The 17,995-nt window shown below is 43.3% G+C and overlaps 1 protein-coding gene across 7 annotated transcripts in view; it reads right to left on the reverse strand.

Moving 5' to 3' along the window:
* The window catches only part of JMJD1C (jumonji domain containing 1C), a 206,742-nt gene that overhangs the window by 74,780 nt on the left and 113,967 nt on the right, over positions 1 to 17,995 (reverse strand). For all 7 annotated transcript variants that reach the window (XR_009763908.1, XM_061635127.1, XM_061635125.1 and 4 more), the window contains one exon: positions 6,335 to 6,448. Coding sequence is in view for 2 of the 7 variants with exons in the window: in XM_061635125.1 (XP_061491109.1) it covers positions 6,335 to 6,448 (114 nt within the window). In the remaining 5 variants the exon portion in view is untranslated. The remainder of the gene's footprint in view (positions 1 to 6,334; positions 6,449 to 17,995) is intronic.

The following is a 17,995-nucleotide window of genomic DNA, read 5'->3' on the forward strand; positions in this document are numbered from 1 at the left end:
CATTACTCAGACCTGGATGGATGAGCTGGGAGGAGTTGATCTGACCCAGCTTTGCCCACCTGGATACTCGGTGCAACACCAGCACAGGTTGCAGAGATGGGGAGGAGGAGTTGCTGTGGTCTACAGAACTTCCATCTCTGTCACCAGGAAACCACTCTGTCTTGGAGCTGGCTGTGAGGGCCTGTACCTGGTGTTGGGCTGAAGAGACAGTAAGCTAGGGTTGCTGATGGTGTATTATCCACCCTGCTGCCCGGCAGCTTCTCTGACTGAGGAGGCGGAGGCCATCTTGGCTGTCGTGTTGGAGGAGCCCAGAATGATAGTGCTGGGTGATTTCAATGTCCATGCTGAGGCTGCCTCTAGTGTCCCGGCCCAGGACTTCATGGGCTCCATGATGACCATGAGGTTGTCTCAAGTTGTCAATGGCCTGACGCACAGGGCAGGGCACACCCTTAACTTGGTTTTTGCTCCATATGGAGGAAGGGGTGGTCTGGAGATGGGGGGATGTCACCCCACTGTCATAGTCAGACCACTTCTTGGTGAAGTTTAGACTTATGGCTCTGACCCTTCAATGCAGAGGTGGTGGACAGATTAAGATGGTCCACCCCTGGAGCCTAATGGAATCCACTGGATTCCTGAATGCCCTGGGGGAGTTCCCAGTAGATAGAGCAGGTGACACTGTTGAAGCCCTTGTCACGCTGTGGAACAGCAAGGTTCATTGGGCTTTTGACATGGTTGCCCCCGAGCGCCCTCTCCGGACTTGTGGAGCCTGGTTTGCACCTTGGCACACCAGTGAGCTAAGGGCAATGAAACAGGCTGGACGACAGCTAGAGCGCAAGTGGTGAAAGACGTGCTGTGAGGCTGATCGGGAGCGACTAAATCATCATTACTGTGCCTACTGTGTGGTGGTGAGGGCGGAGAAGGTCCACTTCTCTGCCTCCATCACATCCTCAAGTAGCCATCCAGTGGAGCTTTTCTGCATTGTCAGGGGTCTGTTGCCATCAACGCCAGGAAATGGAGTTTTAGACCCTTCGGAGGCCCACTGTGAATTGTTTGCAAGGCACTTTGAGGGTAAAGTTGCTCGCCTCCGTAGCAGTCTTGATGCCCCATCCGCAAGTACTGTAGTCCCCAGTGAGGTGTCCAGTGCAACGTCTGCTACAATGTCTTGGGAACGATTTCAGTTGATGCGGCCTGATGACGTAGACAAGGTGCTTGCAATGATGCAGCCAGCAATGTGTCCTCTCGACCCTTGCCCTTCTTGGCTTCTTAAAGGGTGTGGTCGATGCATCATGGCGGGAGGGAGTAGTTCCAGCCGCCTTGAAAGAGGCGGTGATCCAACCACTCCCGAAAAAGCCCACCCTGGACCCATTGGTTTGTGACAACTACCGACCGGTTGCAAGCACCCTCTTTTTAGGGAAGGTGATTGAGAGGGTTGTGGCACAACAGTTGCAGGTACTCTTGGATGAAACAGATTATCTTGACCCATCCCAGTCTGGGTTCAGGCCTGGTTATGGGACTGAATCGGCCTTGGTTGCCCTGATGGACGACCTTTATCGGGAGAAGGACAGGGGGAGTGCGACCTTGTTATTCTTACTTGATCTCTCAGCGGCTTTTGATACCATTGACCATGGTATCCTTCTGGGCCGACTTGGTGAGATGGGTATTGGAGGAACTGTTTTACAGTGGTCCCAATCATATCTCCAAGGTCGCTCTCTGAGAATAGCATGTCTTTCGGCCCCCTGGTAGTTGTGCTATGGTGTGCCACAGGGTACCATCTTGTTCCCAATGCTGTTTAACATCTATATGAAGCCCTTGGGAGCGGTCATTAGGAGATTTGGGGCAAAATGTCAGCAGTATGCTGATGATACCCAGCTCTATTTCTCTGTAACATCTGCATCGGGAGAGGCCGTGCAAATTCTGGACCAGTGCCTAGACTCGGTGGTGGGCTGGATGAGGGCAAATAAACTGAGTCTGAATCCTAGCAAGACGAAGGCACTGTGGGTTGGTGGTTCCCGAGTTCGGATGATTGGTCGGTTGCCTGCTTTGGATGGGGTTGTGCTTCCTCTGAAAGAGCAGGTTTGCAGTCTGGGGGTGCTTCTGAATCTATCTTTGTCACTAGAGGCCCAAGTGACCTCCGTGGCAAGGAGTGCCTTTTACCAGCTTCGGCTGATAAGACAGCTGCAGCAGTTTCTGGACCGGGATAGCCTGACCACTGTTGTCCATGCACTTGGAATCTCCAGGCTGGATTACTGTAATGCGGTCTATGTGGGGCAGCCCTGGAGGTTGGTCTGGAAGTTGCAGCTGGTGCAAAATGCAGCAGCGAGACTGCTCACTGGGGCAGGGTATCGCCAACATGTCACCCCACTGCTGAAAGAATTGCACTGGCTGCCCATTTGCTACCAGGCCAAGTTCAAGATTCTGTACAAAGCCCGATACACCTTGGGACCAGGATACCTGAAAGACCATCTTACCCCTTATACACCCAGTTGATCACTGCGCTCTGCAGGTGAGGGCCTCCTGCAGATACCATCATATCAGGAGGTCCGTTCTGCACAACATGGGAAATGGACATTTAGTGTGGTGGCACCTACACTGTGGAATTCACTCCCTTTAAATATTGGGCAGGCACCATCTCTGTTATCTTTTTGGCGTCTATTGAAGACTTTCCTCTTTCAACAAGCCTTTTAAGTTAAGACGTATCCCAGTTTGCTCCTGTGTTGGAATTTTAATATTTTTTTAAAAAAACTTTTTTTCTCTCTAAACAATATGTTTTTTAACCCTTTTTATTTAAGATGTTTTTAAAGCTTTTTTAAAGAATGTTTTTAAAGTTGTTTTGTTTTAATGTATTTTAGGTCTGTTTTTATAATGTTTTAAAATGTTTTTTTACTGCTTTTGTTTGCCACCCTGGGCTCCTGCTGGGAGGAAGGGAGGGATATAAATTAAATAATAAACTAACTAACTAACTAACTAGCAATGGAGGTTGGCTGTCTGGAGCTAGGTGTAGTGTGCAAATAGGTAAGTGAAGGCTAAGAAAAAAGCTGATTAACACCAGGAATCACTCTGAGAAGAAGACATGTAGTTAATCTTTCCCTATGAGGCAAGCATGTGGATTTAAAAGAGGCTTCTTAGTATGTGCCATGGAGAGTTTCACAAGTTTGATTTAGTTTTTTTAAAACACTTGTAAGTTGCTTTTCTTAGGAAAACTCTTATGGCAACTTATATAATAACAACTTAAAATTATAGTTTCAACAATAATAGAATAAAAATACAATATAATTTCTACTAAACACCCACATTAAGAAGCTAGCAATACTAAAAAACAAAACCACTACATCAATCCCACAAGACACAATTTCGGCAAAGCCATCAGCTAAAAGCACAACCATAACAAAAATAAATGATCTTAGTGTCTTATTTAGATGAAAAGATCACCTGAAAACAAATAGGTCTTTAAAGCCATGCTAAAGGACCAGAGTGTGGTACCTTCCTGGAGCCATGGGGTTAACCAATAAAATTATTCTCCTTCATGCCCACCAATTTCACTGACTGTGGCAGTGAGCAAATGAGGAGGACCTCCTCATAGATCTTAATTTGCAGGCAGGTTGATATTGGGGTATGGTCAAATAACTCAGACCCAAACCATTCAAGGCTTTAAAGTTCAAAACAAGCACTTTAAATTGGGCTCAAAAGCCCACCAGTAACCAGCATAGCTGGTATAATAGTTGTGTCACATGAAGTGGCCTTGTGAGCTTCATCTGAACCAGCTGAAGGTTCCAAGCATCTAAATGTATCTATTTATCTATTTATTTATTTAATTAATATCCCACCCTTTCTCCCAGAAGGAGTCAAAGGCGGCAGCCACACATAATGTGCATTACAGTAATCAAGTCTAGATGTGACTAGAGCATAAATTATTGTGGGCTAGAGCAGGCCAGATAGGGCCACAGTTGGCACACCAGCTGAAGCTGGTAAAACATACTCATTGCAACTGCCATCATCTGTGCCTCCCCAGTTGGTGCAGGGTTCAAGAGACCAAGTCTTTCAGGGGCAGTGTAACCCCACCTCAGAGCTTGGAAAAGTTACTTTTTTGAACTACAACTCCCATCAGCCCCAGCCAGTATGGCCACTGGATTGGGCTGATGGGAGTTGTAGTTCAAAAAAAGTAACTTTTCCAAGCTCTGCCCCACCTAAGACCAACTGAAAACCACTTTCCAGAAGAGGCTTCTAGCAATTTCAGCCAGGCTTTCTAGATTTATGTCACAATTCCTCTTAAATTCCCTAAGGATTCTTTCACCAAAAATCTGGTCGTTTTGCTTTCAAGTAGACAAAAATCGCAGGTAATTAGTGTAATGATTAATACAACTGGAATACTGCAGTTGCAAAAGAATCAGAAATCCACATCACCCATTCTGCTGTCCTTAAATCTTGGGCAAGGTGATTGAGCGAGTGGTGGCCAAACAGTTACAGACACACTGGGATGAAGCAGATTATTTAGATCCATTCCAATCGGGTTTCAGGACTGGACATGGAACTGAAACAGCCTTGGTCGCTCTGGTGGATGATATGAGGAGGGCATTGGATAGGGGAGTAGTAGTAGTAATTTTATTAACGACCCAAAGATCCATAACGGATAGGGGAGAATATACCTTCCTTGTCCTCCTGGATCTCTCAGCGGCTTTCGATACCATTGACCACGGTATCCTCTTAAATCGCCTGGAGGGATTAGGAATAGGGGGCACTGTTTTACGGTGGTTCCGTTCCTATCTCTCAGACAGGCATCAACGGGTGGCATTGGGGGATGAGGTTTCAGACCCTTGGCCTCTCAATTGCGGAGTGCCACAGGGTTCTATCCTCTCCCCCATGCTATTCAACATCTATGTGAAACCGCTGGGAGCCATCATCAGGAGTTTTGGGCTGCAGTGTCACCAATATGCGGATGACACTCAGCTCTATCTCTCATTTAAGTCCTCACCAGAGTTGGCTGTGAATACCTTGTTCAAGTGCCTGGAGTCCGTAAGTGGATGGATGGGAGAGAACAGGCTGAAGCTAAACCCCGACAAGACCGAGGTGTTGCTTGTGGGTGACAAGAGAAGGTTGGGAGATATAGACTTGGTGCTTAATGGGGTGAGATTACCCCTGAAGGACCAGGTCCGCAGCCTAGGGGTCATTCTTGACTCCCAGCTGTCCATGGAGGCTCAGGTCTCGGCAGTGAGCCGGGCAGCTTGGTATCAATTACATCTGATACAGAGGCTGCGACCCTACCTTCCTGTGCATCTGCTCCCACGAGTGATACATGCCCTGGTCTCCTCTCGCTTAGACTACTGTAATGCGCTCTACGTGGGGTTACCCTTGAAAACGGTCCAGAAATTGCAACTGGTACAGAATGCGGCGGCACGCTTGATTAAGCATAGCCGCCGCCGGGATCATATTACTCCAGTGTTGGTAGACCTACACTGGTTACCAGTTGTTTACCGGGCCCAATTCAAGGTGTTGGTGTTGACCTTTAAAACCCTATATGGTTTCGGCCCAGTTTATCTGAAGGAACGCCTCCAGTATCACCAATTATGCCTCCAGACAAGATCAGCCTCACAAGACCTTCTCTCGGTCCCACCAGTCAAAACAGCTAGGCTGGTGAGGACCAGAGAGAGGGCATTTTCGATTGTGGCCCCCACCCTCTGGAACTTGCTTCCTTTTGATCTTCGACATGCCTCCTCCCTGATGGGTTTTCGCCAAGCCTTAAAGACCTGGCTATTCAGGCAGGCCTACAGGATTTCTGGGGGGGATTAGTTTTTATGATTTATTAATTGAAGGATGTTTTAGATGAATGGATGATTGTGGTTTTTAACTTGTATATGTATTTTATATTGTTGTACGTCGCCTAGAGTGTCCGTTAGCTCGGACAGATAGGCGACTCAGAAATAAAATTTATTATTATTATTATATTATTATTATTAAATGGGGTAATTCTAAAATAGTTTCTAGACTGCAGTCTCAGTCAACTGACATCACTGTGATTTACAGAGATAATAAGTTTAATTTATTCCGAAGAATGATCACAGATAAAGTCAAATGTATCTTATAAAGTTAAGACTCTGTGACCAAAATATAGCTATAGAATACTAAACCAAATTATTCCAAATACAGTTGACTAAACTACTGACTGCTTTTCAGGACATCACTGAAATATTTCCCAGATGTGCCATCAGCTCCTAAGAGAAGATACTTCTGCTCTCTCTGAATGATCACAGATAGCTGCTCTTCATCAAACCAGAAGATAAACTATATGCATTTCAATTTATGCAGGTACATTAGATTGAGTAACATCTGTATTTCTTACCTGATAGGGCTGAAAGGCACTATCTTCTGTTACAAAATCCAGCTGTTTGTCCACAAGAAATTCAACTGCAGTGATAGAATCGTACAAACTTTTCCCAACCAAAGGTTTGAAAGTCTGAGGACAAAATAAAAGTATTTAATCATTATGCTTTCTAAAGATCAGAGCATTTTTATATATTCTGTTCAATATAAAAGTAATATTAGCTTTAGGATACCACTTCATATCTGAATAATGTCTTGTTTAGATCAATAATTACATACCCCATTTTTTTAAAAAAGGAAGCAGAGTAATATATTAATTCATTCTTTATTTTGAAAGGATAAGTTCAATCTCTTCCCAAAAACGGGATAAATTAACATACCAGAATGATATCGCTAATGACAGGCAATGGTAATAATTGAAGACAAGCCTCTGCTCCCCCTATCAGTGCTTTTCCCACCATATAATTTCTTTCCCTCCCCTCAAGATGTGCTTCTACTACTACTTCTACCAACATGCCCTCTCCAAAATTCGGTGCCACAGTACATTGTCCCTATGCCAACAAATAGCTAGATTTGATAAGTTCTGAATTTTAGGTACATAGAAACAGTGAAAACAAACCAAAAAGAGAACACATGCACAAGAGGCTGAAGTAATACAAATAAGCTTTTCCTGCCAAAATAAATTCCTTCATCTGCCAACAATAGATGGGACACACTAACTACATTTAGGACAGGATGAATAGGAAGGCAGCAATTTCTTAATGACAAAACAGGAACCAAGACTAACTACTGTGAAATATGCTGGACCAAAGTTTGTGGAATGATAAAGAAATAAATAATGATTTTCATTAGTCACGATGAGAAACTTGAGGCATGGGCACATCAGCCCTTTGAAATTCACTCAGCATCTCAATGGCCCCATCCTGATTTTGATTTAGCACAGGGTTTTTTTTTCTGGCTGGGGGGTGAAGGGTCATGTTTCTAAAAAAAAAAAAACCAATAGACAGTGTCTCCCAAATGGGTTTCCCAGGAAGGAGCATAGTGATAAACTGAGCTTGGCTACAGAGGTAAACACAGATTGCTTTTGGACTGGTGCCACCTACAGATGGTTCACTAATAGGCAAAAAACCTTGTGGTTTAAGAACGTATCTATAGCCAACAGATATTTCAATCAAACTTTAAAAATCAGGGAAATTGGACAGCTATAGTGAATGCACCAGGGGAGCAGGAGATCTGACCTCCTCTCTGAGATATTGGACTGCCCTACAAATATGTCAAAATGCAAACACAATTTGGGTTGGTCTTTCACAGTCCAATCCACTTCCTGTGTAGCTTGGGAGAATTTGGTAACATGTGCCTCTGAGCATATGGTGAGTGGTGGCAACACCTGCAATCAGCCCAAATAACAGAAAGAAGACGTACTGCGCTGATCTTATTTTAGCAGGGAGGAAGCAACATTATTAAGACAGTTGATATAGTTCAGATGGTCACTTTAAATATGTCTGATCTACTTTGCAATTTTAGTGAAGTTTCCTATAGGAAATCATTTTCTTCTGTTTCTGTTTCTGTGAGTATGTGAAGTACAGCAACACTGCAAAATTTACACTAAAAAAACTCCAAACGTAATTGTGGAATAATGACACTGACTTCTGCAGAATAGTCTCCAGTGGACCTCAGAAGTGTCTCAATTTGCACAAGATAAAACAGTGGGAGGCGAAATATATTCTAGCAATATTCTAGGTGTGCTCTATGTTTTTAATTGACCATGCCCACCTTGCCTTAAATAAAGTGGTTTAAACATAGCTGGCTCAAAACATGCATCCTCTTTTTTGCAACAACTAGAGTCATTGCTAAAGTAGCAGCATATTGTAATCAGTCTGATTTTACATTAAACTGCAGTTTCAGATTCAACTGTTAACATAACTTCCAATTTGAACCACAAAAGGCTGTCTTCACCATCATATGGCATTGACCAATAAAAAGGCGTGGAAATTAATAAAAATAAATTTGACACAGATTTCTAGGATGAATAATGAGGGAAATAAAATTTTCTAGTTTAGATTCTCTGTAGAAACATTAGTAACACAGGTAAGAAGCAAAGTAAGAAGAACACCAACACACGCACACACAAATGTAATTCTCTATCTGTGGAGATGTTTTTTTAATCCGGGAGGTAAGAAATGGGATCCTGTCCAAGTTTGCTGAGAATGGATTGATCATTTGCATGCTTATTGAGTTCAGTGGAATTTACTCCCCTGCAATCATGCTTAGGATAGGGGAAACTGACCACGGGGGATGAGGAGAGGAGGAGGAGAGGAAATGCAGAGCGGGGGACTGGGATGGGAGCAGGCTGGATGGGGAGGGGAGGAGAAGGACAGGTTTGATCATTTGCATGTTCATTGAATTCAGTGCGATTTACTCCCGTGCAATCATGCTTAGGATAGGTAAAACTGACTGGGGGGAGGGGGGAGGGCTGGAGTGGGCAAGGGAGGAGAAAGAAGGAAGAGGGGAGGAGAGAGGAAGAGGGGAGGGGAAGGGGGAGGAGAGGGGAGGGGAAGGGGGAGGAGAGGGGAGGGGAAGGGGGAGGAGAGGGGAGGGGAAGGGGGAGGAGAGGGGAAGGAGGGGAAAAGCAGGTCTGATCATTTACATGCTTATTGAGTTCAATGGGATTTACTCCTATGCAATCATGCTTAGGATAGGAAAAACTGACCATGGGGGAGGGAAGGACAGGTTTGATCATTTGCATGCTTACAGAGTTCAGTGGTATTTACTTCCATGCAATCATGCTTAAGATAGGTAAAACTGACCATGGGGAGGAGGAAGTGGAGGGGGAAGGAGGATATTGGAAAGGGATGGGGAGGGAGGGGCAAAAGAATGGGGAGGGAGGGGGCAAGAGGGAGGGGGATAGGAGGGAGGAGAAGGGAGGATGGGTTTGATTGTTTGAATACTTTTTGAGTTCAATGAGATTTATTTCTGTGCAATCATGTTTGAAAATGGAAATGGACTGCCTTCAAGTCGATTCCGACTTATATTGACCCTATGAATAGGGTTTTCATGGTAAACAGTATTCAGAGGTGGTTTTACCATTGCCTTCCTCTGAGGCTGAGAGGCAGTGACTGGCCCAAGGTCACCCAGGGAGCTTCATGGCCGTGTGGGGATTCCCAGGTCATAGTCCAACACTGACCCAGGGGAGGGGCAGGGAGGGGAGGGGAGACAATTGGGTGGGTGGGCACTGGGCAGAAGGGAAGCCTCTTTACTTTCCAAAAGGAAAACATTGTGAACAGTATCATTGCTTTTCAGCGTTTCCCCAACCTTTTTTTTTCTACAGCAGGCACATGTAGCTTCCCACCCAAATTTAAACCAAAGCTGTCCCTGGGCACATCCACACCTGTCCTTTATTTCACTTTGGACAGTCATGGCTTCTCTCAAAGATCCTGGGAAGTGTAGTTAGTGAAGGGTGCTGAGAGTTGCTAGGAGACGCCTTGTTCCCCTCACAGACCTTCAGTCAAACTACACTTCCCAGGATTCTCTGAGGGAAGCCATGACTGTCTAAAGTGAAATCAAAGTCTGGTGTGGGTGTGGCCCCGATTAGGCAAGCCCAGCAGCTGTGAGGCTTTTAGAACACTGACAGTTGGTTCTTACTGAACATGCCCCGCGTTATCATAGGTTGCCAGCCAAAATTTCTTAAATTAATTAAAAATGAGCCAGGCATTTTTTTAACTTTTAAACTGCAGAAGATGAAGGTCAGAGTATGGGGCAAGGTCAGTATTAGGATTACAGGTACTCTGTGAACATGGCTGATTTTTAATGAATTTTAACAGATTATGAGAACTCAGAGAGAAACACATCCCAAAGGGCTCTGGGTTTTTTTCCTCTCTTTTTAGACTTTGAACTCTTGATTCTCTCTGTTTTATGTATCGCCATGAAAATTGAGAGTGTTGTTAAGCAAGCGTTTCTGAGTTCAGGACTATAAGATTTGTAAGGTTTTGTTTTGAAATGAGCTTATAGGAATCATCAAAATGGCTTGGGGGTATTTTCAATTTAACATTGTGGAATGTGAAAAATCCACGTTGGCAATAGTATACAGCCACTCTCGTGGCTGTATAATAGAGTGTTCTAAGCAACAGGAGATGTTGAAGCTAATACAAGACAGTAAGCAAACAAATAGAGATGATTTGGTGGATGAAGTGGCAGTTACGGGAACTCTGGGGGAAAGTGACCACACCATACCTGAATTGTTGATTTTAACAGAAGCAAAAGCTGAGAGTGGCCATAAGCGCACCCTGGACTTCAGGAAAGTTGATTTTAATAAACACAGAACAATTGTAAGTACAGTTCCATGGCAAGAGACCCTAATTTATTTATTTATTTATTATACTTGTATACCGCCCCACAGCCGAAGCTCTCTGGGCAGTTTACAGTAACTAAAAACATATACAATTTAAAAATACATCTTTTAAAAAAACAATTTAAAACACAATTTTATTTAAATGAGAAAAGGAGTCCAAGATGGGTGGGAGTTTCTAAAAAAGGAAATTCTAAAAGCTTAATGGCAAGCAATTCCAACAAGGAAAAAAAAAGGGGGGGGGACAACAGAAGAAGCCAATGTGGCTTCACAAAAAGCTTAGAGATGACCTGAAAACAAAAAAGGAAACAAACAGGAAGTGGAAAGAAGGCCAGGCCACAAAGGAAGAGTACAGGCAGGTATCACAGAATTGCAGGGATGGTGTCAGGAAGGCTAAAGCTGAGGATAGCGAGGGATGCTAAAAGCAACAAAAAAGCTTTCTTCAGGTATGTCCATAGTAAAAGACAGAGAAAAGTAATGGTGGCACAGCTACTCAATGAGGATGGCAAAATGATAACAGATGACAAAGAAAAGGCAGAAGTGCTCAATTCCTACTTTGGCTCATGTTTCCTCCCAGGAAACATAATGTAGAAGGGGCAGGATTGGAGCTTGAGACTGATAGACAAATGGTCAAGGAATACCTAATCACTTTGAACGAGTTCAAATCTCCAGGGCCCGATAAACTGCATCCTAGAGTATTGAAGGAACTGGCTGAATAACTCTCAGAACCGCTGTCTATTATCTTTGCAAAATCATGGAGGACTGGTGAAGTGCCGGATGACTGGAGGAGAGCTAATGTTGTCCCTATCTTCAAAAAGGGCAAGAAGGAGGAACCGGGGAACTACAGACCAGTCAGCCTAACATCAATCCCTGGAAAAATTCTGGAGCACCTTGAAAGCAATGCAGTGATTACTAGGAGCCAACATGGAGTAAGCTAGTAAATGTGGGCTGGATGAAACAACTATCAGATGGATCCACAGTTGGCTCCAGAATCGTACTCTAAGTGCTTATCAATGGATCCTTCTCAAACTGGGTGGAAGTAATGAGTGGGGTACCACAGGGCTCAGTCTTGGGCCCAGTGCTCTTTAACATTTTTATTAACGACTTGGATGAGGAGGTACAAAGCATGCTTATCAAATTTGCAGATGATACAAAACTGGGGGGCATAGCTAATACCATGGAAGACAGAAAGAAAATTCAAAGGGACCCTGATAGGCTGGAGCATTGGGCTGAAAACAACAGAATGAAATTCAACAGGGAGAAATGCAAAGTTCTACACTTAGGAAAAAGAAACCAAATGCACAGTTATAAGATGAGGGATACTTGGCTCAGCAGTACGACATGTGAGAAGGATCTTGGAATTGTTGTTGATCACAAGCTGAATATGAGCCAACAGTGTGATGTGGCTGCAAAAAAGACAAATGCTATATTAGGCTGCATTAACAGAAGTATATTTTCCAAACTGCGTGAAGTATTAGTTCCCCTCTATTCAGCACTGGTTAGGCCTCATCTTGAATACTGCGTCCAGTTCTGGTCTCCGCACTTCAAGAAGGATGCAGACAAACTGGAATGGGTTCAGAGGAGGGCAACAAAGATGATAAGGGGACTGGAAATAAAGCCATATGAGGAGAGACTGAAAGAACTGGGCAGAAGACTGAGGGGAGATATGACAGCACTCTTCAAGTACATGAAAGGTTGTCACATAGAGATCTCTGCTCGATCGTCCTAGAGTGCAGGACGCAGAATAATGGGCTCAAGGTGCAGGAAGCCAGATTTCGACTGGACATCAGGAAAAACTTCCTAACTGTTAGTGCCATACAACAATGGAACCAATTACCTAGAGAGGTAGTGGGCTCTCCGACACTGGAGGCATTCAAGGGGCAGCTGGACAGCCATCTGTCATGAATGCTTTGATTTGGATTCCTGCATTGAGCAGGGGGTTGGACTCGATGGCCTTATAGGCCCCTTCCAACTCTACTATTCTGTGAGAAGCAGCAAGAGAAGGTCTTTCTTGTTTTCCATGGTGTTTTTCCTGCCTGAGGCAAGGAATAAAAAATTTCATTGCTGCCTAGGTTTCCCCCCTTGGCTTCAAATAGTACTAGCTAGATAAAGCTTTGAAGATAATGCACAAACCTCCCATCAGCTCCCAACTTTCATTAAAAAAAGAAAGCCTATAAGAGATACACATGTACATGTACTGGAAATGTAAGGGATGTGAGATGTACAAAAGCTAGCAACAAAGGAAGTAAAAATAAAAGGACTAGAACAAGGGGATCTGATTCCCCATAATGTTCAAGATAACATATACAATTGGCTTATGATATATTTACACTGTGGCCTTCAAAAGTCGATCACTGCGCTCTGCAGGTGAGGGCTGTGATGTTCCTGTATGTGAATGTAATGTAAATATGGTAAGTGCAGGTTTATTATAGGAAATATGGTAAGTGGAGTGAGTGAGAAGGGGGAGTACATGGGCTGTAGAATGCTGGATGAAGATTGGCTGTGTGTTTGAATGGCTGAAGGTATAAATGAGAGGATGACAGTTGAGTCGGGGTGGGGGTTGGACAGGGTGGTTGTGGACAGGGAGGCTGATGTGGAGAGTAAGAGGTGGCTGTTGAGATATTGGATTGGGAGTTCTGAGGCAAATAGTAGGAATTAGGAACATAAGAGGAACATATATGAAACCATATGCTTGTCAATGAAATCTGTAAGTAATCTTGTTATTCTTAGTGTTATCAATAAATATTTTCTTGGTTTACTTAAAGCCTGATTCCTCAGCTGGGGGAGCACAGACCAGGGGGGAGGCAGAGTAACCAAGGCTGAAGAAGAAATAGTATCAAATGGTGGCAGCGGTGAAGGAAGAGATATTGTATCAACATCCAGTACCACAGAGCAACCCAGAGCTGTGAGCTTCATAGGCAAGAGGCTTCAGGGGGGTTGGGAATTACCTATACACACAGACACAAGGTATCAACATAACCAGGAAGAGACTAAGGCACAGTCTTGAGGTTATATTGGATACACAGAGTGTTGGGTAGTGTGGCCTAGCAGGGAGATCTTTTGAGATCTGTGTTAGAGCGCAGAGAGGTAAAAATAAACACGACGATCCTGACTGCTGGTAGCCACGAGTGAGAGCGACACAGGTGGTGCCAGGGAAGGACATCACAAGGGCCTCCTGCAGATACCAACTTATCAGGAGGTTCGTTCTGCACAATATAGGAAATGGACCTTTAGTGTGGTGGCACCTACCCTGGGGAATTCCCTCCCCTTGAATATTAGGTAGGCTATCTTTTCAGTGCCTTTTGAAGACTTATTCCAGTTTGCGTCTGTGTAAGAATTGCTTGTTAATATGTTTTTAATAATGTTTTAACCCCTTTTTAAAAGATGTTTTTAAAGCTTTTTACAAAAATGTTTTTAACATTGTTTGCTTTAATGTATTTTAAGGTCTGTTTTTATGGTGTTTTAAAGTGTTTTTAGCACTTCTGTTTGCCACCCTGGGCTCCTGCTGGGAGGAAGGGTGGGATATAAACCAAATAAATAAATAAATAAATAAATAAACAAATAAATGCTCCCCATTTCAGCCAATGTATCATTTCTTTGTTAATGTAAGAGGATTTCTGTTTTAGAAAGAAAGAAAAAACATACTGATTTTGAGTAACAAAAGAGAGACAAAAGGTCTGTCATCAGTAAGAGACAAACTAAAATAGACTTTGGGAGCGTATTTGCTTCATCAGTTTATTTTCCAGGTTTCCCACTGTGCCACCTTGAGTAAGGCTATGTACACATCATGCATTTAAAGCACATTCAAAACACATTATTTTCCCCAAAGAATACTGGGCACTGCAGTTTGTTAAGGGTGTTGGGAATTGTAGCTCTGTGAAAGGTAAACTACAGTTCCCAGGATTCTTTGGGGCAAATAAGTGCCCTAATTGCATGGTGTGTATGCAGCCTAATTGTATGCAGAATCACTAGCCCTTACTAGGTACATGTACAACTGCTTTCCAGAAACATTGTCAGCCTTTAGCAGTATGCACCACCCATTTTGCACAATACTATGTCATAATTATGTTACATATCACTACATCACACCAAATGGCTCCAAGTGTAAAATGGTGTGAGTGATGAGAAGATAATGTAGACTTACAGGAACACAACAGCAAGCTGCACATGACTTGACAAGTGCAGGTATTTCTTGCAGGCCAGTGAGTTAAAAAAAAGACTTTCCAGGCAGCATGGAGGCACTATACAACACCCCCCAATAAACACAGCCTTTTGTTAACCTTGTACAGTGCTACATGGAAGATCCCAAGTAATGGACCAACTGTATGAACATGCCAATCATGCTGCATATGCATTTTTAAATATGTGTTTTTCCATAGAACAGTAATGTTGTTATGTGCCTTTAAGTCGATTATGACTTATGGCGACCCTATGAATCAGTGACCTCCAAGAGCATTTGTCATGAACCACCCTGTTCAGATCTTGTAAGTTCAGGTCTGTGGCTTCCTTTATGGAATCAATCCATCTCGTTTGGCCTTCCTCTTTTTCTACTCCCTTCGAACAGTAATCTAGTAGCGGCTAATTTGATTACCTTTAGTTGGCATCTGCCAGCAGACTGCCAATGTATAAATATTCTAACAACAAAGGAAGGTTGTAAGCATTTGTCTTAATTTCTTAGTGGGCTTTATGTACTTACTTTAAGATACAGCAAGCAGTTTCAAACGACAACACTTCTTTAAACAACACACACACAACATCAATCAATATTATATTAATTTAAGGAGTGAGAGCAGGACTCCAGTTTGGCAAGTAAATTGTCAGAAATAAAGTAACTAGCAGTGCCAATGAACCTGGTAGGTAAAAATATCCCCCTGCTCAGCTGTTTTTCCCCAGCTCAAACACCACAACAATTTACATTCAGCTTCAGAGACAGAGAATGGATGCAAAGATAAACAACAGTAACAATTTAGAAATGTTACCATGGAAACCACCACAAGGACACAAATTCTGCAGGCTGCAAGCCAAACAAACTTAATGCTGCTCTTGGTAAGACATTCCACTCTCAGTAGATGGCCCTATAAAGGTAGAACAGTCCAGCCTGATGCAAACAAAGCAGGAAAGAACAAACATTTCCAGCTAACAAGTCCTTGTTACAACACTATTACAAGGACTTCCATTCCTACAATATTAAACAGTAGCCTGACCCCAACTTTTCACTTAATTGTTTACTGAACTGGTATCCAGATACTGGAACGGAAGGATGCTGAGAAGAAATAGGCACATTAAACAACATTTTCGTTCATTCTAGCACATTTGTTGTTAAAAAAAAAGACTCGTCGATTATGGACTATTAGGTGAAAGCTTTTCAATTAGACACTCGAGAACTTAGCCATTTCCCTTGGCTGACTGGGGAAATAGGCAACTCTCCGGAAGTAATTTCAACATAAATGTCAAATATAAGATTTTGGTTAGTATGCGGCACGTGATAAATAAAATCTGTACTACCACTATTTTATCTTACTTTAAGTACATACTGAACTCAATTTCCTGAGACTGACTTCATTTCAAAGGTATTTGCCTTATATGGTGTACTTGCTTTATTCATATACCCTTTTTGCCTGGAATAACTTGGCAACCTTCTTAAAACATTTTATTAATGGAAAGTTTGTGTGCCAATTAAAAAACTAGAAGCCCAGCAAAAAAGATCCAGCTAGTTAATTCAAGTCAGTATGCAATATTCAAGCCACCTCCAATACCAGTACAGCCTGAGGACATGGACAAGGTGCTTGGATCAATGAGGGTGACTACATGTGTTCTGGACACCTGCTTCTTGTGGCTTATTAAAACTAGCAAGAAGAGGATAGCCAGCTGAGCCAGGGAGATGATTAATGCCTCTTTATGAGAGGGAGTGGTCCCTGCATGCCTAAAGATAGCACTGTTAAGGCCATTCCCTAAGAAATCCTCCCTGGATCCAGAAAATTTAAAATAACTATTGTTCGTTCAAGGATATCCCTTCCCTGGGCAAGGCTCTTGAGCAGGGCTGTGGAGTCAGTACATCAAACCTTCGACTCTGACTCCTTTATTTTTCTACTGTCTGACTCCGACTCCTCTATTTTTCTACTATCTGACGCCTTCATAAATGGCAAATGTATCATTTATATTAAAATATTAATATTAAAATATTAATTTTATTTTGAAGCTGGAGTCAGTACATTTCTACCGACTCCGACTCAAAATTGCTTATGACTCCAACTCCACGACTCCGACTCCACAGCCCTGCTCTTGAGTGGGTGATCACTAACCAGCTCTAGGCTCTCTTGGACAAGTCTGATTTTTCTAGATTTTTTTTTTTATTTCATTTTTAAACCGCCCATAGCTAGTAGCTCGCTGGGCGGTGTACAAAACAGAGTTAAAATACCATGTCACAATAAAATCCGATTCAAATAACAGGAAAATTTAAAACATTAAGATGAACAATTAACATTAAACATTAAAACATTAAAATGCCTGGGAGTATAGCCAGGTCTTAACCTGGCGCCTAAAAGAAAATAACGTAAGCACCAGGCGTATTTCCTCTGGTAAGCTGTTCCACAATTCGGGGGCCACCACAGAAAAGGCCCTAGATCTACTAGTAATCCTCCGGGCATCTTGATGAGTTGGTACCCGGAGGAGGGCCTTAGATACTGAACGAAGTGGACGGGTAGGTTCATAGCAGGAGAGGCGTTCCACAAGGTACTGCGGTCCCACACCGTGTAAGGCTTTATAGGTCAAAACCAGCACCTTGAATCTGGCTCGGAAACAAATAGGGAGCCAGTGCAAACGGGCCAGGACAGGTGTTATATGCGCGGACCGATTGGTCCTTGTCAACAGCCTGGCTGCCGCGTTTTGCACTAGCTGTAGTTTCTGAACTGTCTTCAAGGGCAGCCCTACGTAGAGCGCATTACAGTAATCCAGTCTAGAGGTTACCAGAGCGTGAACAACTGAGGCGAAATCGTCGCTGTCCAGGTAGGGGCATAGTTGGGCGACTAAGCGAAGATGGTAAAACGCATTCCGTGCCAACGAGGCCACTAGAGCCTCCAGTGACAAGGAAGGGTCAAAAAGGACACCCAAACTACGAACCTGTTCCTTCAAGGGGAGTGTAACCCCATCTAGAACAGGTCGAACATCCACCATCTGGGCAGAGAAAGAGTTCACCAACAGTGTCTCGGTCTTGTCTGGATTGAGTTTCATTGAGATCCATTTCAACTGGAGTTTTGGCCTGGTTTTGGCATAGAAACTACCTCGGTTGCCTGTGTGATGTACTCTGCTGGGAGAGAGATGGGAGAATGCCCTGTT

Source organism: Rhineura floridana, chromosome 7 (genome assembly GCF_030035675.1).
Source record: "Rhineura floridana isolate rRhiFlo1 chromosome 7, rRhiFlo1.hap2, whole genome shotgun sequence".
Taxonomy (NCBI): Eukaryota; Metazoa; Chordata; class Lepidosauria; order Squamata; family Rhineuridae; genus Rhineura; species Rhineura floridana.